Source organism: Uloborus diversus, chromosome 9 (genome assembly GCF_026930045.1).
Source record: "Uloborus diversus isolate 005 chromosome 9, Udiv.v.3.1, whole genome shotgun sequence".
NCBI lineage: Eukaryota > Metazoa > Arthropoda > Arachnida > Araneae > Uloboridae > Uloborus > Uloborus diversus.
The window spans coordinates 113,878,368-113,905,831 of record NC_072739.1 but is presented as its reverse complement, the minus strand read 5'-3'; the positions used below and the strand labels follow the sequence as shown (position 1 = coordinate 113,905,831).

The 27,464-nt window shown below is 34.2% G+C and overlaps 1 protein-coding gene across 2 annotated transcripts in view; it reads left to right on the top strand.

Moving 5' to 3' along the window:
* Window positions 1-250: 250 nt before the first annotated feature.
* The window catches only part of LOC129229451 (TBC1 domain family member 25-like), a 62,789-nt gene continuing 35,575 nt past the window's right edge, over window positions 251-27,464 (top strand). The window contains exon 1 of one of the 2 annotated variants that reach the window (XM_054863762.1): window positions 251-448. In XM_054863762.1, the coding sequence (XP_054719737.1) occupies window positions 380-448 (69 nt within the window). In that variant the 5' untranslated portion in view covers window positions 251-379. Of the gene's footprint in view, window positions 449-27,081; window positions 27,149-27,464 lie in introns of those variants that run through there. The other variant, XM_054863763.1, reaches the window with a different exon arrangement.

Below are 27,464 nucleotides of genomic sequence, written 5' to 3'. Positions count from 1 at the left end.
TCTGAGGATTGAAATCAGTGATAAACTAACTAGATTGCTTCTATAATGAAACGTACTGCGGTAGACATTTGTTGCTATGAGCAATTCTCGGATTTCGCTCCGCAAAATCCTGCACTTATCAGTTGTTCCTTCTATCAGCAATAGATGGCAGCACTAAAAGTCATGACGTAGCTCTGACGTTTCGAAGGATGGAACGTGCTCTAGCGAAAGGAGTCGTCTGCCTTTTAGCTTTGGGCTCCACTATTCGAAATGATCTTGAAATATTGATGTCTTACAAGATGAGTCCTGTCTTCAAACATTTTAAGTTTTGTGTGGACCAACGTTGAGTACATCTTTGAAGATCTTAGTTTTTTTTAAATTTAGGTGTTTTTCTCTTGCAATGACCATGTCTGAAATTTTGAATCTTCATCTTAAACAATATTTGAAAGTTAAAGTCAAGAAAATTTCGGTAAGTAATTCTTTATATCTATTTAAAAAAGAAGAAGACATCAAATGTTTTGTATGTACTATGAGTTACTTCAGCTAACTTTTTCAGTTTCAATTTTTCTTAAAATTATTTGGTTTTTAAAAAGTTTAAAAGCCGGCATCACGCCGGTCTTGATCCTAAAAACTCCGCCTATTTTAAAAATAACCTTAGAAAGTGTAATTTTTTTAAGTTCAAGTTTAATATGAATTTGAAGTTGTGATATTGATATCTTATTCGTAATTCTGGGCCTTAAAAACGAAATAATACATTTTAAAAACATATAATTTAGTTTATTGTTGATTGAAAAATTGAAATAAACACGTGGAATGTAACGGAATGCCACAACTCAAACTGACACAAATATTAATACTGCAGTGGAAAGGTAAAGGGCAGTAACTTTTCGTTTTTTTTTTTCTGGTCATCTGTTGTCCGTTTGTTTTATTGTACAAGCTTGCTTATTTGGCCTCCTCTCGAAAAAAGGAAAAAGGAGCGCGAAAGCTGCGACTAATTCCAACATTTCCCAATTGTTGGTTTTGAATATAAAACGTATTTCTTCAAATATCTCGAAAACTCATTTCTGCTGATACTGTCCAATGCGAATGAACAATAAAATTTGAACTACCAAATCCATAGAATATCTATAAAGTAATTACTTTCTTCTCTTGTTTATCTTTGCCCCAAGATGTTTGTTAGTATGATATCTTAAGTATTCGATATAACAGCTTGGAATCAAAATAAAATTCTGTATACTCTATTATCAAGAAATTATTTAAATGTTCAACTATAGTTGGGGCAAAAACCTAACCTGGCAGCATTGTGAAAACTACGCAGATCCTAATGACAACAAACATTACGAGACTGTCAGGTTAGATTTGCCCCAACTATAGGAAAACACTAGCTCAAATCGAGTAATTCATTGTGGCTTAGTATGAAACTTTGATCTGAAGCATCAGTAATTTTTAATAAATACAATATAATTTCATATTTTATAGATAATTTTACATAATTTAAATAAATGATCCTTTGACTAAATGATTATTATAGTTGTTTTTAAGTTTAAGTTTTCATTTGGAAGGCTTAATTTTTTCTATTTTACTGACATAAATTTTAGTAATCACTGCAACGCAAATTTCAAAAATAAACTTTTTTGTGCATGCAAGTCTAAAATATAAATATTAATGATTGATCCAACATATGCGAGGGGGTGTTACTTTTTCCTAATTTCAATATATTTGGAATATATTTGATATTAAATTCTTTCCTTGAGGAAAGAGAACAAATCTTGTTTGGAGAGATATGTTTTACTTCCTTTTCCTTCATTCACCGAGGAATATATCTTCCTTATCAGGGATGAAGAGATTAAGACCGAAATTCAAATTTTCACAACCTTGAGTTCAATGTTAAATGTATGAAAGAAGAGGAGCATTCTATCTACAGTTGAATCCTTACTGCAAATTAAAATCAAACTCATCATTAATGTTTGTGAGAACAATTTAGCATTTTAATTCAAGACTGAAAGTTCAAATATTGAACTTTTTTTCTTCAGATGGAAAATATTTTCCAACTTCATTTTAGCCAGTAAGCGAATTTTTCGACCGGATGGGATTTATATTCCTTTCTGATGGGTAATGAAATACTAAAACCCCAGCTTTATAAATACCGCCACTTTCATTTTGTTTCACGTTATATAATTTTGTGCTTTATTTTTTTTTTTTTTTTTGGAAAATACGGGAGAGACTCCTTGATCCGAATCCCCGTAAACCGAATGCTCCGCTGAGCTGAAATACATGATACTATAAATACAATTAATTTAGCTTGAAATGAGGGACTTGTTCAAATTTTAAAACTTTGACTAATTGCTGCAGAAGAACAGTACTGTACTGCATGTTTATTGCTATACCTGTTTTCTTTTGCAATACTGTTTATAGTGTATGTTTAGTATTAATTAAATACACAATATTTAACACTGCAAAGCATTTCCCCTTTTTTCCGTAATACTTATGATCCAGTTTCCACGATCTAGATGTTTTGCACAAGACATGTGAGGAGCATTACATGTTTTGTAATCCGAACGGTTTGATAGTCCGAACTCAGAACGGCCCAAATTAGTTCGAATTCAAGAGGGTCTACTGTATTTGTATTGACATTTTGACAGTTAGTGGCCCCACTACACAAAAGTACAAAAATGTACAGTATAAATGTTTTACAGTCCTACGATAGTCAAAGGGGCCCCAAAAATGCATTGCGACGGGCCTACAAATCTACCTCTGCATTTTAACAGTTTAAAAGGACACAAACATCCCTTTTTCTTTCACATGGAAGCAGTATTTACTACACAATTTTAGGCCCCTAAGAAAACGTTTTGACCGGATGGGACATTCTTTTCTTGCGAGCCGTAATGATTAGAAGCGAGCTGTTTTAATGATGCGCGGGGGGGGGGGACAAACTATTGAATGCTTAATCTGCTTAGTCTTAATTCTGGAAAATGTTTATGAAGAATATTCCCTACACTTTCGACACCTTATTTCTTTTGAATTGTGAAGCTTTTTGCCACAAATTTTACAACGCTTTGCTCCCAGTGAAATTGAAGCACAGGTTCCCGTCTGACAAATGAGTCTCGAATTATAAAGTAGAAAATAATGCGAAAATTCATGTTTAAAAAAACGAAGAATTGTATTTAACTGTTTAAGTTCGTACATTCAATCATTATTCATTATTTTACATTTACATTAGTAATTGGATTTACCGTTGAAATTGTTTTCAACATCAATATCTTGATGTATATTCTTGAAGAATTTTAAGTTCAAAAAAGGAAACTGAATAAATGTAACATATTCATAAAAAGCACATTTTTTTAATTTTTGAAACATTATCTGATGTAGTTTAATAACTGTTACTGAATTAATAACTTACTTTTTCCCCAGAATTTCTGAAAAGTCGTGTCGAATACGTACATTTACGTATGATTTTCGCAATGTCCACACTAGTTACTTTCCTTCAGATCATTTCACTTAGTTCTTTAACACGAGTTTTATAATAAGTATACCCTAAACAAAAACTTAGCTGTTGCATTTCCTGTAAAGCAATTAATCTGATACACGAAGAAACTGGAGACGAATAGAGCACAAGACTTGTAGTGAAGTTAGGATTAAAACCTAAGAGCTTGCAATAAGTACCCCCCCCCCCCCTTTATTGTCTGCTGCGTAATTCAGGAAGCACAACATTTTCTGCATTGAAAAGATGATTTTTTGTAACCTTGGAAGACTTGGGTGCAATATTTTTGAAGATTTATTATTTATTAGTGGTACCCGCACGGCTTTGCCCGTAATAGAAAATTAAAAGGTCTTTTGGTTCGCCTGTATGTTTACAAATAATGTATGGTGAATTTTCTCGCCAATTGGCTTGTGCCCATGTTACGGTTCCACGTTATGATAATTTCGTAATTTACCTGTCCATCTTATGATAATTTTGCTTGGGAAAATGTTCTTAAAATTGGAACAGAAAAAGAAGCACATCGAACTTTCAAAAAATCACTTCGAGGTGCACACCCCCCGTGCTACAAACTAACTTTGCCAAATTTTATGAAAATTAGCCGAACGGTCTAGGCGCTATGCGCGTCACAGAGATCCTGACAGAGAGACTTTCAGCTTTTTTATTAGTAAAGAAGAATGGTTTTTGTCATTTTTCTGCGCAACAGAAAGCGTTTTCAATCTTTGCAACGAAGGTTGTAGCCTTGTCAAGGAGTGCCCATCTCCCCCCCCCCCCCACCAAGACCAAGAGCCCTTCCCCAAATACCATGAATACCTCCCCCCTAAATAATCGCACTCCCGCTCCAAAGGAGATAAAAATACCCCTTAACCCCCCCCCCCCCCCCGTCCTAAAAATTACAACGGCGCAATCTGCACCATGACCACTCTCCCCTAACCCCTGATGGAAAAGGGCGGAGGTTATAAGTTTGACGTGTCCTTGTATCTGTGTGTGTGTGTGTGTTTTTTTTTTTTTTTTTTGTGGCATTGTACCTTTTAAACGGATTAACCAATTTTTGATCGCTATGTATATATTTTGTTTTGTTTACAAAAGGTGACTTGATCTGGAGAGTTCTTAGCTTAGTCTCATCGTTAGCACGAATTTTAATAACCAAAAATACTAACCAAAAAATTGAATTAGCATTCGTTCGCAATTTTGGTAGTGAAAATTTATTCAAACACTTAAAATATTATTGTCAATCAAAAGAACGAATTTTCCTGGTAACGACAGAATTTATCTGGAACTTCTAAGTTATATGGATCTCGAATTGTTCTTTTTATTAATTTTTCAATACAATTTTTTTGTATTTAAAGTTTCTTTACTCACTTGATTGGTGGCGATAAAATTGCTGTCAGACACTGAAAGCTCCATGATTTGAAATTTTTTATCTGTAGCCACATTTTATTTAACAACAAATAAATTACTTGCAATTGATTTTAGTACGAAGTAAGGGTTTTAAAAGGATTTCCAATTTTTTCTCGTTTTTGCTTTTGCGACTGGTAGAATTTAGTAGTTATGATTGAGTGTTTCTTTTTCGAGATTTCCCTTGTTGTCTGGAAAAACATTTAACATTTTAATTTTATATTTATGCCCTCGAGATTCATCTTCATATGAAGACGTCGAGGTTATTTTCATTTTTTGATTTAAGTTTTTCTTTTTCATCATACGAAAAAGAAAAGAGAGATTTTGGTTGAAAAAGAAAAAAAAAAAAAAAAACCAAAAAAGTTGCAGAAGGATGTTGCCGTGTGCAGGTAAAGAGCAGTACCTGCAAATTTTTCTTTTTTTGAGCAATCACGATTGCTGATTGTTCTCACTTGACAGTTTTGAATTCCTATGATTTTATTTTCCCCCCGGCTCCCTCTGCAGCACCACCGTCAGCCGAACGCCTCACGATGCTGCTCCTCCAGCGAAAACCGTCTCCAGGTTGCATTACTTACTTGCCTACCTTTATACATACACCTACATACACAAACACATACACACGCATACATACAGACACCTACACATACACAACTACCTACACATACCCACCCACACACAAACACACATACACACAACTACCCACATACACACACACATTCCTACACACACATACACATATCCCCCTGACACATACACATATCCCCCTGACACATACACATATCCCCCTCACACATACACATACCCCACACACAAATATACCCCCCCCCCACACATACATACTCCCCCCCCACACACAAACACACACGCCTACATATACACACTCGTGATTGCGAAAAAGATAACTTGAATTCCAGTTGTCAAAGTTAAAATTATTTTTTTTTTTGTTTTTTGTATTTTTGTCATCTATTGTACGTTATCTTTATTGTACAAGCTCGCTTATTTGGTTTCCGCTGAAACAAAGGCGAGAAAAAGAGTAATTCCAACATTTTCTCATTGTTAGTATTGAATCCACCATACATTTTTTCAAATATCTCGAAAACTCATTTCTTCAGCAGATACTGCCGTTTACCTGCACACGGCAGTATGTGCGTCTGGAGTTTTCTTTGGAACATTATCATTTCTAAATGGAATCTTTGTTCACGAAAGCAACTAAATGTCCTTTTGATGCTGAATCGAATGAGCAGTCGGGAATCGACTGTATGATTAACTGCTCTGAACAAACCCAGCATAATACTCTTTCGTATAATAATTATTTAACAAAATTACATATTAGCTTTGGAATGCGTATAAACCGTGAGAGGGTAGTAGTATTCCACACAATTTGGGGGCCAAAAACAGGAGCACAGTCAACTTTTCAATTAATCATATTCAGGGATTTGCCACTTAAGGGGAAAATGGAAAAACATTCTCTTAGTACATGTACCCTGCTGCAAAAAAGCACGTATAAAAAGAAATGGAATCCTTTGAATTTATTTTCTGAAAACACTGAATAAAGGGGAAAAACAAAATAAATAAATAATAACAATTGCATTCGACAGATACGCTTGACTTTTTAAGGTTTCTTTATTTTTTAGCGTTTTCGTACTTAAGATTATGTATTATTTTTAATGAATTACAAATAATCGTAATGGGAAAAATCATCTCAAACTAAACTTTTTCTCAAAAATTTAAATTAGGCGCAAAAACTTGAATGATATACAATCCGATTTTGAAGGTGGAAGCTTGCAGATTTTGAATATGTGTTGATTAAATATCTGGTTTTGAGTTCGTGTTTAGGAATCCATCAATTAGTTAGAAGCAGCAGTGCACAAGGGTAATAAATTAGACTACGTATTTAACAAGAAGTTCTGTCTAGAACTAGACGAGCCTACTTTCCCTTATACCCATACTACTTTCTAGTACCTGATCAATATTCTCAAAAATAGCTACTAAAGTTGCAAATTTTTTCAAACGTATTTTTAAAATACTTTAAGCTGATTTCTAGGAATAAAATATTCCTCACTCATCTAAAAAAATTTAGATGCGTGAAAAAAAAGAAAAAAAAAACGAACAAATAAAATAGCAGCAACTTTTAAACAAAGCAACTAATACACTTTTTTCCATTAAAAAAAATCTTTAACAGCTTTCAAAACGAAAAAATAGTAATTAAAATTAATAAGCTCATTAAAATAAATACATCATGTCAAAAAAAAAAAAAATCGTCTTTTTCCCCTGTTGCCAAAAACTTTTTTTAAATGAATTAATGCACTTACCAAAACAAAAAAAAACAATAAAATGTCAACTTAAAGAAATAATTTTCATTGTAAAAAAAAATCGTCTGCGCATATCTATCGTCATGCAGAAACATAAATGACTTCGAGTTTATTCGCCAAAAACTGAGTACCTAAATTGAAACTTTAGCGTAAAAATAAGAACAAGTCATATCAACAATAATTATTTCACATTTAAAACCATAGCTGCGGAGTCGGAGTCGAAGTCAATCTCATTTTGAGATAAAGGAGTCGGAGTCGAATATTTAAGAATCGGAGTCAGTGATTTGTCCTCCGTGTGTAAATTTTTGCCAAAGCTACGAAGTCAGAGTCGAAGTCGGGGCATCGGAGTCCGATTAATTGTCGGGCACAGGAGTCTGAGTCAAGTGCCCTTAAATTCTCGGAGTCGAACTCTGGAGTTTGGCGTCAAGAGTTACTTCCAACAAAATTTGTTTGAAGTAAATCCGCCTTCAAGTACAGAATCTACATTGACTTTCAGTTTCCCCGTAAGCGATATTGTTAAGGGATTTGAACTGTTCAAAATTGAACGGAAAATTGTTCAAATCAAAAAGATATTTTACATACAAGTTTTTCATCAAAAGCTTTTTCCTACAAAGTTTGTTTGAAGCAAATTCGCCTCAGTTCGGAATTGCCTTGAATTTCCCCGTTGACCCTAATGTTAAGTTTTTTGAACTGTTCAAAATTGAACAAAAAATAGTTCAAATCAAAAAGTAAAATGTGGGAATAAGATGTTCTCGCCGAGATCTTTCGAACAAAAAAAAGTTTTTTCGAATCGGACTATTCATTTAAAAGTTATTAGGGGGGGGGGACAGACCGACGGACCGACAGACAGGCCGACAGACATTTTTCCCCATCTCAATACCCTACCTTCCAATTTTTAATTTTTCGATATTTATTTAATTATTTTAATTATTTTTGACATTTTTTTTGTTTTCACGATATTTTTAAGATGCATTGAGCCTTTCATGCTTTTTTCTTCTTTTTCTGACTTTTACTGGGAAAGTAGGCTAAAAAGGAAAATATCAAATATATATTTTTATTTTCACCTGTTTTATTTGCATAATATTCAAAGGTTCTGATTAGAGTATTATGTTTCTTTTTTTTAAATATATTTAATGTCTAAAAATGCTTATGAATTTTTTCTGACTCACTTTGGTACGTCCGTTACTAATTTTGGTTTTAAATGACGCTATAAATTTAATTTTTAGCAAAAAACTCCCAAAATGCAGGCTACTTTTTGTTTCAATTAAATAATATTATACTAAAAAAAATACTATTTGTTGAAAATAATTGGGTAAATCAATAGTAATAGACATATTAGTACGTCCGTTACCAAATTTAGGTATCTTTGGATCCCCCATTGTCTAGATGACTTTAGATTTTTGTATTTTAAATGCATAAAGCTTTTTTTTTTTTTTTTCAAACTATCAATCATTTATTTCAAAATGAAAAAATAAATAAATAAAATTAGATTTTTTTTAGTTTTGTGATTAAAAGAAAACGGTAAAAATTTTGGTTAGTTACTGTCCGTCTTTCACGAGAAAACTCCCAACGTTAAGTCTGAGCTCGGTCTGAGCCCGTCTACTGCCATAGAAACGGACTTCGTTCATTTTCTGCAAGGGATAGCAGGAAGACTTTTTGGCGCCTTTTCGCCACTCGTCTGCTCGCCTTTGTGCAGTCGTATGGGTTTTTCCAACACTAAGCTCCCCTTAGAAAAATGAGACGCGTCTCGTTGCTATAGCAGTAGACAGGCGCAGACATTTCGGCGGTGGCTTTTCTCGTGATGGTCGAACAGTATCTTGGTTAGTGATGTGCCGGATCGTTAAAAAAGTAGATCCGCGGATACGGATCCGGAGCATTAGTGTCAAGATCCGTGGATACGGATACGGACCTCATTTTTTCCCCCCAATTCAACTATCCAAGTGTAAAATTTGTTACGGAAGGTATTCACGTCAGAATAATGGCAGTTTCTTCAAAAAATGTCAACTGCGGCAAAAATATAATCAAGACTATGATTTACTCTTTAAAGAAATCTCCGTTAAAATTGAGGGAGAGTTGGAAGGAATGAGCCAGCGCTGCATTAATGTTTAGATGGAATGTGAAAAATTATTTCTAGCTTGCTCGGTAGATTTAGGATACAGGAACAAGAGTGTAAAGCTGCTACTGGACAGGCTAGAAATAATTTTTCGCATTTTATTTCAGCATAAATGCAGCTCTGACCCATTCCACCGAACTTCTCCGACCGACGAAATACAGAGCCTGGAACACCTTTACAAACAGTAAATAGAGAATTTAGTCTCACGTTTTTTAAAGGATGCCAAGAAAAACAAAAATGAAGACTAACAGAAACCCTAAATCAATAACCAACACTGATATTAAATTAAAAAGTAAAAAAGCAAAACAGGTCCCAGAGAGCCGACCTCATATTAAGATGAATTTCGCGGGTCAGATCACACATTTGTTAACAAATATGAACTGACAGCAGGTAAAATTTTCAAATCATTGAGCTTTTTCTCCTTATCTTCCGACTGTGAAATCGCTACCAATCACGCGCATAAAGGCTTAGAATTGCATTTAAAATTTATTTAACAAGATTATAGCTCCTACTGTATATCAGTTGGAAGTTTCAAATAAATATTAAACGCAGAATACTTCGTTCTTTCAATTAAGGCCAACATTTTTAACGTACGGGTAAATTTTTACTACCCTAATTGTGAAAAACGTTAAGTCGGTTTTTAATTAATCTCTCCGGCAATTGAAGTTCTACAAAAACGAGACCAAGCTAAGAACACTTTCGATCAAGTCACTTTTTGAACGAAGAATGAACTATCAAAATCGGTTTATCTGTTTAGCAGCTACGATGCCACAGAAAGACACACTGATACACACTTTTAAAACTTATTTCCCCCTTCCTTTTTGGAACCGGGGAGGAGGAGGGGATACAAATTGGCTTCTGAAATGATACTTTAAAATTTAAATAGGGAATAAAACCTAATTTAAACGGAATTTAAGATTCTTTTATTCAAATATTTAAAAATTTTTAGAATAGAAATGATCCGTTTAAGATCCGTCAAAAAAGTAACGGATACGGATACAGATCTTTATTTTCCTTCGGATATCCGTAACGGCGGAACATCACTAATCTTGGTTATGTTTTTAATACTTATTTACACAATCTTGCTCTTAAAATGACTCTCAATTCAAATTACTGAAAAAGCAAATAAAACTATCCTAAATTCATATGTATGGTAAACGTGGTTAAAGTATGGAAAATTTGAAAATAAAAATGCATGTGAACAAATTCAAAGTGCATTGTGTTGTTCATAGCTGAGCTTACGAATCGGATGAGGGGATGTTGGATACAAGGTAAAATATTTGAAGGAAAACGGATAATTGTTAGATATTTATAGACAACGGACCTGAACATTATCGTTACATAATAACTGCTTTATGATGACTATGTTGACACCACGGATATGTTTCAATTATCGACAACTGTGTTCGACATCATTTTGAAAATCCTGTCTTAAAATTTTGATTTAATCCTACACACACCTTTTTGTCAATTATTTTTATAATTGATCGTTTGGAAAAAGTACGTTAGTTACCACTGTTGGTACGTCCATTACCAACACAAAGTATGTTTTTTCATTACAATTTAAAAAAATCTTTAAATGTTTTGATTATTTTTGGTAGATAGTACAAGTCGGTAATAAAAATATTTTTTTTACTTGTGAGATGTAGTAAATCAGAGAATTTCGATCAATATTAGCCTTCTATTGAGTATTGTCCAAAAATAGTGCATCCGATACCGTTCACAAAAATGTATATTAAAAATGTCATTAATTTTATGTAAGAGAACGAAAACTTGTGCAAGGTGACGAAAAGTTAGACTTGATCGAAACATACCAAATATTAACCAGCAAATAAATAAATGAACTATAAAATATCATGAATTATTGTATTTTTCTTACAAACGGAACGTCCGTTACTTTAATTTTGCCCTAAAGCTTTATTGTTATGTTTCTGTACGTCAGAGCCAGGCTAACGTAAAAGTCACTATCACTACTTTGCAGGGCAGCGTAAAAACGTTTATCTGATGCATACAAAGTTTAGAAATCGTGCTCTTAACACTGGTACGTAATTAGAGAGGATTTTTTAAAAATAGAATAACATTATGGCTCAATACCAAATGAGATTCTACAAACAATGTAGTACATTAGTCTGTAAATCGTCATTTTTGGACTGATGTTAGTCTGTACCTGAGGTACAGATTTGTCAGCCCACATTGTTTCACTGCAATTCGTCGCCCCAGAGCAAAAGTAGCATATCTTATTGTTATTCATGGGATTAGATATCTTACTGTTGCTCGGAAGCGACGAAATCTGCTATCAATTAGGAGAAACAAACTTCATCGTCAAGGATTAGGCATATAGCCTGTTCCGGCTTTTTGGTCGCCCCACAGTTTCCCGGGCCTCCCACGGTTTCGTTTGCCCCTTGGTCTGTAATAAAAGGCAGTTCTTGGAAGTTTCCATCGTGTCATACGTCGAACATGTTTTTTCCAATCGTTACGGTATTCTGTGATTTTTTTTTTCATTGTCGCTGAATATGTGTAATTCCCTTCAAATAGATTCATTCCTTATTTTGTCTAGGATAGTGCAGTTCTTCAGTGATCGCAAATACTTCATCTCTGCTGCTTGAATTCTACTAGTTTCTTGAGAGTGCTCCAAGTTCATGTTTCGGTGCCGTATAGTAAGGTTGACACCGCCATAACCTTATAGAACTTCAGTTGTGTTTCCTTTATCGTTTTTCCCTTTAGGCTTTAAACAAAAAAAAAAAAAAAACATTAAAAAAAAAAGTTTGAATTCTGAGATCTTCAATTGAAATTATGTTTTTCGCAATCAAGAATTGCGATAGGACCTCACTCGTTGGGTTTTTTGTTTCTACTTTAGTTTTTATCGCAACTATAATTTCAATTCAAGACGTCAAAATTCAAATGAATGCTAGGGGTTGGATGTTATGAGCTGAATGCCGACGTTGTGTGCTAGATTGGATACCGTTTTCGCGTAAAAAGGATTAAAAATCCGTTAAACTTAAAGTAGAGAAAGTCGCTTATAAAAATTCGATTCCGATGCACATGGACGCTTGCATTATAAGCATAGAAAAATAAAAATTAAAGGACGGACGTCATTCAACGGTCAAATGAAAACAATAAGCAATTCGTGATTACTGAAAAAAAAATCTTTTCATTTATCACCTTCCAATAATTTTTGTTTTATTTTTAAATTTCATTTAAGTTAAAGAAATTTTGAGTTTTATTAATGAGTGCTTTTGAATTTTACTTTTCAAAATATCATTAAAAGCAAAATTTCTGTAACGCAATTAAAATTCGATATGTTTCAAAAATACTTTTTAATTACATACATATATTTATCAATATTCAAAACGTTGAAACAATGAAGTATTAAAGAAATTGTAAGAACTCTTCGAGTGTAACTTTCTTTCGTTTTTAGAAGATTCAAAGCATTAGTTGAAAAATTATTTTGTAATTGCGCTACAAAACTTCAGCGTTAGCTGATCATCAAGATAAAAGATTGATCCTTAGTACCTGATTTTGCTTATGATAGTGAAATTGTAAACAATTACCCTTCCATATATAGCATTTCTTTGGGACGTAGTTCATTTCAGTTCCCAGTGATATCTTTACACAATAGGTGGCCCTGAGATTACTATTCATTATACTTTTAAGCGCGTTAAAATAGCAATAGTTGAATCTCTTCACACAGAAAGAGGTAATAAATTTCTCTATGAATCTTTTTCAACTTTCAAGATTTATTTTTATTCAATTTTGAAACTATTTTCTTACTATTTCATTCAGGATTTTAATTAAAACTTTCCTAAATTTTAGATTTAAAAGAAAAAATACTGCACAGTTATTTATTCATTTATTTATTTTATTATCATTACTTTTTATTATTAAGCATTTAAATTTTTATATCTTTTCGATGCTTTTTTTAAAAATTATGATCAGTTTTTAATCTCTCTCTGATTGTGTTAATATTTTTACGATTCTATTCTATTCTTTTTTTTTTTGAAAATGTTTTTATAAGATTTTTTTCCTATTTCTTATACGGGTTTTGAACTTTTCTAAACAAAACTCTAATTTTAGATTTTTAAATTTGAAGCTTGTTTTTGCAACTAAGATTTTAATGTTAAACTTTAAGTTTTTGAAGTTTTAGAGCTACATATACTGTTAATATTTGAACATAATCGGACAGTTTATTTTTTTAGCAACAAAATGACTATTTCGTTCTTCCGTTCGTGTAATATGCAAGAAAAATTATACAAAACTCGGTAAAATATTTAATTTTTCCTTTTTCTGTGTGTCAACATTTTCACAATGTGATATTGACATACAGTAAAGTAGGTTCGTTTAACCCATAAATGGTGAAGGGGTTTGTTTTTGTTATGTAATGTAACCCCAAATTGATGTTGACATGCGGTACAGTAGGTTCTTTTTACCGTTAACTGGTGAGTGGTAAAGTGGTTTTTTTTTTTTTTTTTGTTTTTTGTTTTTTTGTGCGTGTGTGTTACGTTAGCGATGACTTGGGGTGTTATATAACACATACGGTAGAGTAGATTCATTTTACCCTTAACTGGTGAATTGTTCTTGTTACGTAAGGTGTGAGGTGGGATGTATGTACCCCCCCCCCCCTAAAAATGACATTAACATACGTCAGAGTAGGTTCATTTTACCCTTAACTGCTCAAGTGATTTGTTTTTGTTATGTATGTGGAGGGGGTGATGTGGGGAGTATGTAACCCCGAAATTGATGTTAACATGAGGTAGAGTAGGATAATTTTACTTTTAACTGGCGAAGTGTATCTGTGTGTGTGTGTATATATACACACGTTAGTGGTGCGTTGGGTTGTATGTAAGTTCAATGGGGGTTACATACATTCCACCCCATCACTACGATCATTAGAGTCTATATTCTTCATAAAGTAAATGCCATGAAACCTTAGAGCAGGAATTAGTAAATGGAGGGAGCTTGTGCAATCATTGGCTAAGCAAAAGCTTTGGGAGAGAGCTCAAATCACGTGACTGAACAACGACGAATGGTTAACACGTTTTGCGTGAAACTAGCTAAGGAAACCTGATTTCTTCCAATGCTTTTCTTTAAAATCTATCACATGACTTGTGGTCTTTCTTTCACGAATAAAAGACTTCACTCTCTCCATTTTATCTCTTCTCTATGCATGAAACAGACAATTTTTGGACTCTTTGTTTTGTGCAACAAATGATTAAAATGGAATTGCCCTATCAGTGGAGCTCAACCTACGGCTTGTGGGCTGTATGTGGCTAGCGAAGGTGGTCCCGTACCGTTATGTTCAATGTTACGAGTCGAAAAATTTATTCTAGAAGAACCTTCCAAGACAACCGATCATCTTCATTCGGTAAAACGAGTGATTATTTCAAATTTGAAGCCAAGTCTTCTCTAGATAAAGGGTTAAATTAAAAAAATATATATAACCAACATAACTTCCGTGATGTTTTTATCTTGGAATTCCAATCAAATCAAAATCTATTACTCACATGGACTCGAAGAAGTGTTGAGTGATCTCAAGTGCCACTTATCAAAAAGCGGCATTGTTCCTCTTTCTATTTAAAAATCGCCCTTCCAGATATCGGTGATGCGAAAATCTGGCGTTTGGGTGATATCAAATATTCTTTCACGGGTTTAGAATTTAAAATTGTAGTATTGATGAAAAATTTTGGAATTAAATAAAATACTTGAATTTTGCATTCCCTAAATCAGTCTTTTAATGCGTATTTGCGTTCGTTTTCAAGTGCGTTTTCAAGAACTAAAGTTCGTTTTCAGGTTTATCTTCAGGGCTGCCACGAGCTGAGGCGGGTTTCTGGTCAGTTTGATCACCTGCCCCCCCCCCCCCATAGACTAATAACATTTGTTTATTTGTTTATCCTATTCCTTGCCGAGGCCCCCAAAGGATCAGGCCCCTAGTTTCAGAGTAGAATGGCATTTTTCATGGAAGCAAGTCAAAGTTGAATTTTTGCTTGTCTCTTTCGCTGGTTTCTTTACTTTTCTCTCTGGAAAGTTATTTTTACTTGTCCCTTTTTTTTGGTAAATAGGATTTACATGAATTACTCATGACAATTTATCTTATAATCAGACAATCAGTGTGATTTTCGTACCGGTTGAACTTCTTCCCCCGTCGTTTTTGGCCATGTCACGAGGGCGAAATTGCACCCAATTCTCGAATCGGATGCCAATTTCGTCACGTGACTAAGTCAAAAGCGGTTTAAAAATTAATCGAATGCGCACGAGCATCGGGCTGATTGGTTCAAATAAGTTACAACCGAATATGTTTATCTCAAAACTGTTTCACTCGATAAAAAAACTCTGTTTCGAAACATTTCAATTTCTCCACTTGCAGCTTAATTTCAACGTGCTTGCCATGTTTACTCAAAGAAAATGTTCCTGTAACTTCTACAGTTCAAACCCCGGCTGTACAGGGAGTTTTCAACTTACATACCCCTTTTGTGTATCATTAAGTATTCCCATCTCCAACGAAAATGGTTCTGTTTTATCAAAATTTGTGAAGTTAGCAAATATTCAAGAGTCAAACTGTCAAAGTTTAATAAACAGGGTAGAAAATTAATTGAAAAAACGAAAAATTTTACTTAAATGTACTTTATACAAAACTAATTAACCAGACATGAGTTTTAGAAAAGTCTCGGGAAATAATCAGTGAGAACTCTGAACTTTCCCCCCTCAAATGTTAGACTTCAGCTGGGTTAAATACAGCCGATAATAAACTTCAACCTTCAGTTTGTTTCTGTAATACTTCTTCAGGTAGGCCAAATTCGAAAACTCTTTTCCGCAAGAACCCTATAAGGTACTTCATTGCAGTGTCTGCTAGTTCTCTGTGTTCTTATGCACGTTTACAATTTCAGTCCGAAGAATAATTAACTAAGTATTTTAATTGTTTTGTTTCAATGTAGGATCCCACAGTCTTACTCATACTTTTCTCACAATTAAAGTATTTAGCGTTTTCAGTATAATTTTGCACAATATTTGGTACAGTCAACTCGCGTCAACTTGAAGTCTCAAGAGATCGGCTAAAACCTTCGAGTTATTGGTAGTTCGAGTTATGGGAAGCTCCCTAAGCCTTCTCAAAAATTTGGGGCCCAATAAAAACTTTGAGATAAAGTATTGTTCGAGTTATAAGGTTTCGAGTCATCGAGAGTTGACTGTAGTTAATCACGTTACCTTTACAGATTTTCGTGTACCACTGGTCGAAAACCATGTTAGGACCAGAGTAGGGGATCCTGTACTTTTCTAATTCGAGGCATAGTTTGAAGAATTAGAACTTTCTCACGGCACCCTAGTCTATATCTATTACATATTGATATTGTGGACACTTCGCGGAACCCCTCACATCTCCCTGCGGCACCTACTTTGAGAACCCTGGACTATAATGTATATTACTTCCGGATTTGAAATCCAGCGATCTCTTTCAACAATTTCATGCAAAAAATATTTCTCACATGAACAGTCGCATCTTTCGAGTCAGAGAGGAGACGAGGACACCCCGGAAAAAGTATTCTTAAGGAATAAGTTTTCAAGGAAGTCCACCCAAAATGCAGGGTCAAAATAACAGTAGTATTCTAGTTGACCCGGAACTCTTGGGGAAGAGGGTGGATTTGGACCATGAGGAAGAATTGATGAATTGTTGTGAACTTTGGGAGTTGTACTTTCGAAATGCTTCTAGAAAAATATCTTTCCTTTGTTCTGTGGTTTTCTGAGACTTAACTTAAAAAGGAAATATAGCCAACTTGTAGGGAAAGTCAAATTCTCTAACAACTGGAGAATAAAGTAAAAGTTTTAACATTTTTGAACGACAGTCACTGACGCATTTTGCTCAGGGCATGTTTAAAATCAAATGTTATGCTCTTGTTAAAATTAAGAAAACGAGTGATGTATAGAATGTAAACTGCAGAAAAACGTTACTAATGAATGAGTATCGCCCATCAAGGCTTTTGCGCAATAAAATTGACATTCAACGATACTACAGAACAGTTTCTAGTCTAGACTCTAGGGCAGTAGCATTCAAACTTTATGACGCGAAATCTTTTTTCATCAATTAAAAACCTGCGACCCCGTATATTTTCACAAGCATATAGCTCGGGCGTGTTCGGGCTTTGCACAAGCAACATACAGATCTAGGAATGTGTTCTACATTTAAAAATAAAATTCCAAAAAATAGAATAGTGTGATTTGAATAATGTGTATTTTTATTTAATCAATTTTTTTTCATCAATCTTCCGAACCCAAAGTAATTTTAAGAGTCGATTTGGCTTTGCGACCCACGGCATGAATATCAATGATCTAGTAAACATATTAATTCTTGGACTTCTGTTTCAGTTGCCGGTTTTTATCACTTTATCAAAATCTCTATCACGTCCTGTTCATGAATTTTTCACATTTCCAGTGAAATTCGAGACTACCAGTTTAGATTGTATTTTCACACCTGCAGATTCTCCAACAGGTTCCAATTTCCATTAAAACAGTAACTTTGAAGGTTAACTGCTTGAATTTATTATTAAATGATGGTTCTATCTAATAGTAAATCAGTGCAGCATTTAGCGGTAAAATGCGAAACTGTTAATAAATTGGAATCCTTCTTTCGAATTGCTAAATTTCTTCTGCTACTGCTTAGTTTTATCCTATTATAAATGGGACAATAAAATTGGTTTGATAATTAGTCAAGTGCAATGGCTGCTAAATAGCTTTTGAAATTGTATCTCTTTCAAAACCTGTTCACTCTCACTGGTGTTTTGAAGTTTAATAATTAAATTTGAACGGTTCAGAAAACTATTTGCCGTATCGTTGTTCCAGAAGAACAATGTCGTAACTGTAAATATTTAGCAATTGAGTTTTAATACTGAATAGTATCACATCACAAAGCCTTTGTGATACCATAAAGCATCAAAACTCAAAAATTTACAGTTGCGTCAGCGTTCTTCTGGAGCAGCGATATCATAAAATTGTCGAATTGCATTCGTAAGGAATTAATATAAAAATTTACCTTTCAATTTAAAATGTTATTATTAATTTATTATTATTATTTTTATCTTGGCATAAACGAAGGACGAGGGCAAGTAGTTCAAAAGAACAAAAGAAGTGCATCTAATGCTTTAAGTTTTGACACGTTTGTAAATCGAAACAATATTTAGGTGATACAGAACGATCAATGGTATCTGCAATGACGCTTTCCTTATGATAAAGGTGCAAAACTTAATTTTGTAAAAGTCATTTTCTAGTTCACCCTCAGCTTTAGTAGGGTCGCGAGGAGAAATTTTAGAACCTTGGGTAAAACTTATTTTGAATTTTTGGTGAACCTTAAGAGGATCTACATATCCTAATGGTCCGCAGCAAAATGTTACGTCGTCGGACAAATATGTCATTTATACGGTAGAGGCGAGATAAATCTTCTTAACTGCAAAGGGGCTGTTGGGTAAAACTATTGTTGCAAAGGCAGGGAAAAACTGGATTTATTCCCGAGAATGAACCGGGATTTTTAGGAACGAATTTTCAAGAAATTTAAAGAAAGGAAAACCCTGTTTATATTTTAACTTTTTTCCAACATGATTTTAAAATTTTATTGCTTTTTACTGTGCAAATGAAAATTGCGTACCTTTTTTCTAAAAATATTTGCCAACTACACTGTTTAGCTACCCTTAACGGACTATTTTTTAATATTTCGCTATTAAATATTTAACTGATTGATTTGAATGTTTAATACTTTTATGAGCACTAATAATATTTAATTAAAATTTTAAATGATTCTTTGTATATTTAAAACTCTTTAATAATAGCACTGAGAAATCGTACCATTCATAATACTTATCTCGTCAAATTTTTAGTTTTAATTTGATTTCAATTTTAAATAGCTTGTCCTATACTGAAAACATAAAAGATATTTTAACAAAGATATGATCTTAAAAAATCTTGCATAATCGTGTTTTAAACCTAGAATCAACATTGCAAAACATAGAGTTCGTTTGCTCCCGATATTCCCAATGTTCCCCAAAACTTCGGGTCTATAACTGTAGCTCAAAAACTGGGTCTTTTTGCGTCTCTGGTTAAAACTAAGTCCTGAAAAATGGCTGAAATGCACTAAGTTTGGAACGTTCAACAATGGATAAATGACCGTAGTTCCAACTCTGGTTGGATCCCCGTGATTATCCCGTCATGAACAGAGGGGCGATAGGTACTTGGGGGTTAGATTGCTTATAATTGCTGTGCTTCTCTAAGGAGTCCTTGAACTTGAGAACTTTGTTACGCCTAATAAATGTAGATGGGATGCGTGACAAAAAATGGCATGCGTTTTCCTTGTGTGTTTTTTAACAAAACAGAGATTGAATTTCTGGTTTCAGGAATGAAAAGAGCATACCCCTCCCGATAATTCAAAAGTTGGTTACTAATATTTGCTCGATAAACAAAAGCTTAAAAATTATTAAAAAGTTCAACTGGTAGATGTTTGGTAAAATGTTTATCCGAGGTAATATTGGTGGGACTGCTTTTCTTAGGAGTGCAATCATTAAAAAATGACGCGACTAAGTCTCACCTTGATGAAAAAGAAAAGAAAAAAAAAAGAAAAAACTCAAAGTGAAAAAAAAAAGGAGAGAAAAGATGCCATAAATTTTTTTCCTCGGAAACTCTATTTCGCGTTTACGTCTATATCCTCAATCCTCTTTTCTTGAGTCATTTATTCATACAAGAAAAATAATCAAGATTTAAAAAAAAACAATCGTACGATTTTTTTTTAAGAATCTGTGTTGATACGTATATGTAATTGTACTACAACTAAAAAGAGACAATTCTATTAAGATAACAATTTTTTTTTTGTATGTTTTCATAATATATTCTTTAATTCTCCAAAACCTTCTCTCTTTAATAATGTAACAAAATATTATCATCTAACCTTCTGTTTTCCATACACGGTAAAATGCGTTCAATCAATGTTCAAAGGTTCTAGAATTTTTTGTACAACTGAAAAAAAAAAAGTTTTTTGTGAAATGGTTGCACATGTGAAACATACAATATATTTCAGAAACTTTTCCGGTCATATTGGTTACAGTCAAGTTGAACCTCAGTCTGAAGTCCTGAATCACAGAATAAAGTAGTGACCCGTCGCCATCTTCGGGCTAAGCGATGACTTTCTTATTAACTCGATGTTAATCCACAATCCAGAAGCACCACAACAAAAAAGCACGCTACTTCATTATGGCAGACATAAGAAGAAATTTTCATTCAGCCCCAAGATGGCGGACGTGTGGAGCCTTAGAATTGGTTGAAGAAGTTTTCGATCAACGGTTCGGGTGTTTGGCTCAGGATCAACTCAGCTGGTGAATATGGCCGTAAATGAATACTTCAAAGAACAAATTTACGTAATAAACAGAACGTAAACTAGAGCTCTTTGAAGCGTAATTTACGGCTGTATTCACCATTTGAGTTGAATTTCAGTCAGCCACCGAACCGTCAGAGGCGTAGCTAGACCCGACTTTCGGGGGGGGGGGGGGGGTTACGTCTTTTATGTAGATATATAATGTGTGTGTGTGTGTGTGTGTGTGTAAACTTTTTTTAGTATTAAAAAAATAAGAGAGGTGAATCTTACATACTTTGGAATGGAGTGCCCAAAGTCCGATACTTGTGTCAAACAAAACAAAAGTAAAGAATTTTTTTTTTAATGTTATGGAAAATTCAACTTTTTTTTCTTTTTTCTCCATTTAATTTAAAGTGAAATTTTTTAGCAACGTCTTGTCAAAACCAGTCTATACAAATCAGGGAGAAATCAAATATCTGAGGGTGTTCCGTTCATTTCAGTGCGACTGCTTAATTTAGAGGCTAACACACATCTACAAAAGCTGGCATCCCTGAAAACTAATAGATACTTCCATATCCGCCTGTAAACTGGATGTTTGGCTTTCAATCTCATCGGTGGTCAGGCTATAAGGACTATTTTTACTGACTTTCAATCTCATCGGTGGTCAGACTATAAAGACTATTTTTACTAACTTGGTTTGAACTAAAAGTATGATTCATACTTTCATAATGAAATAAAATAAAAAAAGACTTCTTGAATTATAACCCCAAAAAAAAATGAAATTGCTTTTCATATCGTTATATTTATATGTTGCTTTATATGTATTTACATTTGTGCTAATCCTAAAGCAGTTAATAAAATTTGAATTAAAAAAAATTCGGGAAGAAATATAGACGGTAGAACGTTATTCGCTCAAAGCTGCGTACCATCTGTTCTCCTTTCAAGTTTTTATTTTTAATTTTATTAGCTGCTTTAGAATTTACATAAATATCTATTTGAGAGAGCAACAGCAATTTTCGAGTGTTATAAACAGAAGTCTTTTTTATTTTCTATTTTTTAATGCGAACCAAGCTAACAGAAATAATCTAGATTCATTTCGTTTTTAAACATTTTATTCATGTAATGCTATGCAGTTTTTCTTTTGAATTAAAATAAAATTACCTTTAGAAGGGTCCGATAGTACTAATGCTGCTTTGCAGACTGTAAATCATTTTCTTCAGACGACGTTAACTTTCTCTTTTTAGAGCAATCCTTTTCGTCATTTTCATTTTTTTCTTTGGGCTTAAAAAAGCTTGTTATCGGTTTTGCTCACTTCATTATGCAGCAACTTTCACTTAGAATGTACTATTCTAAACAGACGGTATGTTTCCAAAAGAATATGCAGTTAATACTGGTTGAAAAATCAATGTGATTGCAATGGATACTCTGGTTAGCAAAGGTAGTTTTGACTATGACCTATGACACATACGAAACCAGACCAACAAAAACCTCTATCGTCTCGAATTCCGGTTATGCTATCATTTTCAGATTCGAAGCCCAATGATCTTTAAAGCAGCATACAAAAACATTTTCTTCAATCCAGAAACAGAGGAATTGTCTTCAAGAGCTGAGGAGGCAGTGGAAAAAACTGAGATGCGTTCCATGAATAGGCCTTCTAGGAAGATTAAGAAAAGGACAGTCGTTTCGCGCACTTTCTTGGAAGAAGAGTAAAGGGGTGAAATTCACAGGCTTGACATATGTAAGTGGAACATTTCAAGTTCATGGTTAAAGGTCCTTCAAGTTAAAAGCCATTTCGCTGTTATCTGGATTAGTACTGTTCTTTGGTTGCTCTCTTTCTTAAAATTGTGATTTCTTAGAAAATCGAAATGTTAGGAGTGAAAAGAAAGTAAGTTTTTTTCAAGTGATGAAAAAAGGAAAATCGTAGAATATCGGCCAAGAAAATTTGCAGCAATTGCCAACCTCAAGAGGATAAATAATGAATCAAAAAAAAAAAAAAAATCAGGGACCAAAAACCAATAACACTTTTTCTTGAAAAAGATATGCTTTAAGTTTCTTTTACTGTCAAAATGATTCCTTACACTCGCAATAAAGCACTTAATAATGTAATAAAGGAATAAATACCTAACAAAATTAATACAGAGGAATTTTAATCAAGAGCCCATATTGTCTTTAGTATCGATTTCAAATTTTCACCATCATATTCCAAATTTCTATAAAGTTTCTTCAGGCCCCCGTATCTCCAAACCTCTTTATCTCGATTTTTTTTTCTTTCGTGTGAAATTCAAATTATACAGATTCGACTGTATGCAATATTCCCACTGCGCCGCTCATAAAATTAAACAAATTTAACAATTTGCAGAATCTATGACAAAGAAAGGCTACATATACGTGGATGTAAAAAACCAATCTCATTTCTAAAGCGAAGGGTCAAATTTCACTCAATTATCAGAAAATTGTCGCAGCAGAGGGAGGCGTCTTTATACTTGAGGGTCACTCATGGAGCAGATTTTCAATGGCATGGGGGGGGGGGGGGGGAGCGAAGTGAATTTTTGACATTTGTTACTCAGAAAAAAGTCGTTTTGATTTTTTTTCTTCTTTTTTTTCTTCTCTTTTCTTTTTCTCTCTCTTTTTTTTGAGACAAACGTTTCGGGGGGGGGGTCCCAACTCCCTCCCCCCCGAAGCTACGCCCCTGCGAACCGTCGATTGAAATCTTTTGATCGATTGAAGCAGTATTAAGCTTCATTCCAACACCCGAACGGTCGATTGAAATCCCGATTGATTGAAAAACGCGTCGGGGGGGGGGGGGGGGATCAACGGTTCGAGTACCTGGCTGAGGTTCAACTCGATTGGTGAATATGGACGGCAGGGAACACTAATTTACGTAAATAAAGAGAACGTAAACTTGAGTTCTCTGAAGCATAATTTACGGCCGTATTCACCAGTTGAGTTGAATTTCAGTCCGACTCCCGAGCAATCGGCGGAGGTCTTCTGATTGATTGAAGAAGACTTCGATCGATGGTTCGGGTGTCGGACTGAGGTTCAAATCGACTGGTAAATACGGTCGTATATTATGTGTTTTAGAAAACGGAATTTTAAATTCGAAGCTCGTCAGAAAATGAACGTAACAATCTGTTCATCCATTGTTGCCTCCCTTTGATCGCTTCCTAATTTCTGGGTTGATCTCCAAGGGGTGATATCTCTCCTCCTTCCAAAAAAAAAGAAAGAAAATGCTGAAATTGACTGTTTTATCAGTCACGTAGCAACAGCACACGTGCAGATGCACTTGATACATCGGATGTTCAGCATCGCGCGAATTCAACTGGTGAATATGGCAGTAAATTATTTTCAAAAAACACAAATTTACGTAATAAACGGAAAGTACAACCTCTGACTCATAATTTATGGTCGTATTCACCAGCTAAGTTGAACTTCAGTCAAACACCCGAACCGTCGATTGAAATCCTCTGATTGATTGAAGAAAGCTTCGAAGACTGTTCGGGAGTCGGGCTGAGGTTCAACTCGGCTGGTGAATATGGCCGTAAATTCTGTTTTTCAGAAAAACGAATTTTACATTCGATGCTCATCAGAAAGTGAACATAACAATCTGTTCATACATTGTTTCCTCCCCTGAATCCCTACTTCCTTCACTACCTTATTTCTGGGCTGATCTCTGAAGGGTGATATCCCTCCTCCTTTAAAAAAAAATTGCCGAATTTGACTGTTTTATCAGTCGCGTAGCAACAGCACACGTGCAGATACACTTGATGCATCGGATGTTCAGCATCGTGCGAATTCAGCTGCTGCTAAAAGACCTTCGGCTCCTCCGCGATACCGTTTGATCAGCTGAAAAATCAGCAGCTGCTTTCGGAGGGGGAGGGGAAAGAGGGTGTGTCCTCGCTATCCGCATATCAGCGTCTTAGGCGAGATTCCTGGATCATCAGCATCTTTAAAATGTTTATCTTCAGCTTCTTTATCTTGAGCAAATTGCCCACACTTTTGAAAATGATGGAGAAGTAGATTTGGAATTTGTTAGTAGTGCCAAACTGCCGACAGCACTGTCGATTAATCTATAAATTTTGACTGTGAAATTATATCGATTGTTTCTTTTTGTCACTGGTGAAATTTTAATCAATTTAAAATTTCAAATTTTGTATTTTCTATATTCATTTTTATCTTCTATACTACATGCTCTGTATACTTACTAATTGATTTTTTGCACTTAAGTTCGGTAGTTTTTTCTCTAGGACAAAATAAATGAATAACAATAATGATAAATAATAATTCATGTAAGAATATTGGAGTGCTCAGTTTTATACGAATTATTAGGGTGGATATAAACTCTGATAACAATAAAACTATGCTATCAATTAACGACACTTTGTTACCAAGCATTACCCTTAATTCAATACCATCAGTGCATTTTTAAGAGATTAAAGAGCACTGTGCTATCAATTAAAGTTCATAATATAGGCCTAATGGATGTATTTTTCAAGGGTAGAAATTATTTCTTCGTTGCACATTTTAAGCATGTGAAAACTTTACATTCCTTTTATACATTAATTTACATATCTGAAATTCAAGTTAACGGAGGTCAGAATTTCAGATCACCCCACTTGGTTTTTAAAACAAAATCTGTCTTCTTGTTTATCAACGAAAATGTCACAATTTCTTTATGATTGAAAGTAAACAAGGGGGTTGGTTCACTTGTATCATGGGAAATAAAATGTTATGCCATTACTGTCATCTGTCAATGAGAACTGACATTTTGTGTTTGGGTAACGGAGGTGAGAATTTATTGTGCAGTTTAATTCCATATCCTACTTAAACGAAGTAAAACAAAATATTAAAAAACTAAATATGCTTAGTAAACTTTTAATTAAACACTTTATTAAGCAGCATTAATAGTCACACGTGTGACATGCCACGGGGGTGAGAATTCACATGGTTTGAGCCAAAAATATATTAGAATGAAAATTATTATTAAAAATGTTTCAGGATTAAATAGATATATTTTTGATGAAATTTAAAAACAGTGTTAAATGAATTGTTCCTTAAAGCCTTTACTGTAAAAGGCTTGTGACAGCAAATTTACACTTCTTGAAAAATGACATTTATTACCAAACATTTAACATTATCTTAACATTTATTTACCAAACATTCTCCTTAATTCAGTAGCAAATTATTTTCAAAAACCCACACTATAAAGATACGCCCCTTTTTGTAAGGAGTGTACCACCAGTACACCATAAAAATCAGATTGCTGTCTTATGAATTCACGATTCATTTGATAAAAGGAAGCTTTATGCGATTACTATTGAAAGAGTTTTTACAAAAACGGGGCAGGAATTAAGAGTGTGAACCCGGGATTTTTGAAACTAATTTGATGCTAATTAAAAGAGAAGAAAATGGTAGATAAGTAAATGCTGTTTACAGGGACGCCCAGATGAGAGGTCATGGTAGGTCACTGTGACCAATGATTTCCTTATTCAGAAAATTTTGTCAGATGACTTGACAAAACTATCTTTGTTCGGCGAAATTCGGAGTTACATCCAGCAAAATCATCGTTTGGAGAAATTTGAAGTTCCAACCATTCATCATTCGGCGAAGTTTGGAGTTTCATTTGGCAAAATCATCATCATTTGAGGCAGTGAGAAGCAAAGGGATGCAAGTGGACATTTTCAAGTTTTGAGTAAAACGCGTATAAAGATAATGCCCTAAGTAGGCTTTCATTGATTTTTTTTCTAAATCATGCCATACAGCAGCACCTACCAGGGCTACTAGTACTATCTCTTGCCCCAAGACAGAGGAGAGGTTCACCTACCATTTTTGCAGGTTATCTCCAAATTTTTAATTTTGCCACTTACACACATCCCTTTGCTCCTCCACTCCCTCATTTGGCGAAATTTGGAGTTCCTTTCGGCAAAATTTGTTTTTCCATTCATCAAAATTTTCATCATTCGACGAAGTTTGGAGTTCCATTCAGCAAATTGAGAATTTCTGCTTTTCTAAAAAAGTTACGGGAGCCATGGGCTGTTGATTGATATCATAGCACCCTGAAATCTTTGAAAAACGTTTAAATAAAGTTATAAATTTCAATTTTTTGTTAAAAAGTAAATTAAATGTAAAAATTTGGGAGAAGATTTGGAATCTAAAATTAGCGACTAATTTAAAGTAGCGCTTTTCTCTGAACAACGCACTGAAAATATTTTCGCTTCCACAATTCAAGTCGTCGCTCTAGCTAATATTTTAACTCGCGATGTTTTCAGATCGTAGGAAACGATTTGAAAAATAAAATATTTTTCTAAATCTCTGTTGCTTGTTCAGAAGCTTGCGAACTGCAGTGTAAAGAATTACACACGTGTTGGAAATACATTTCATTCCGAAATGCATCATTCGCAAACAATTTTACGAGCATCTTATTGGATTATTCCTCTTGAGGTGAACTAATATTTCTCTGATTCACGAAGAGAAAGGATTGTTTTGGTTTTTCCTACCGAAATTTGAGAAGGAATAAACGCTGGATGGGTGGTTTCTTATGCGTTTCGTGTAAAGTGAGTTTCAGTTAAACTTTATGTAAATACTAGTGGTACCCGCACGGCTTTGCCCGTAGTAGAGAATTAAAAGGTCGTTTGGTTCGCTTGTATATTTACAAATAATGGATGATGAATTTCTCGCCAAATTGCTCGCCCATGTTACGGTTTCACGTTATAATAATTTGGTAATTTACTCGCCCACGTTATGATAATTTGTTCGGTAAAATGTTCTGAAAATTGGAATAGAAATAGAACATGCTACAAAGTAGTTTTGTGCCAAATTTTATGAAAATCGGACGTACGGTCTAGGCGCTATGTGCGTCACAGATATCCA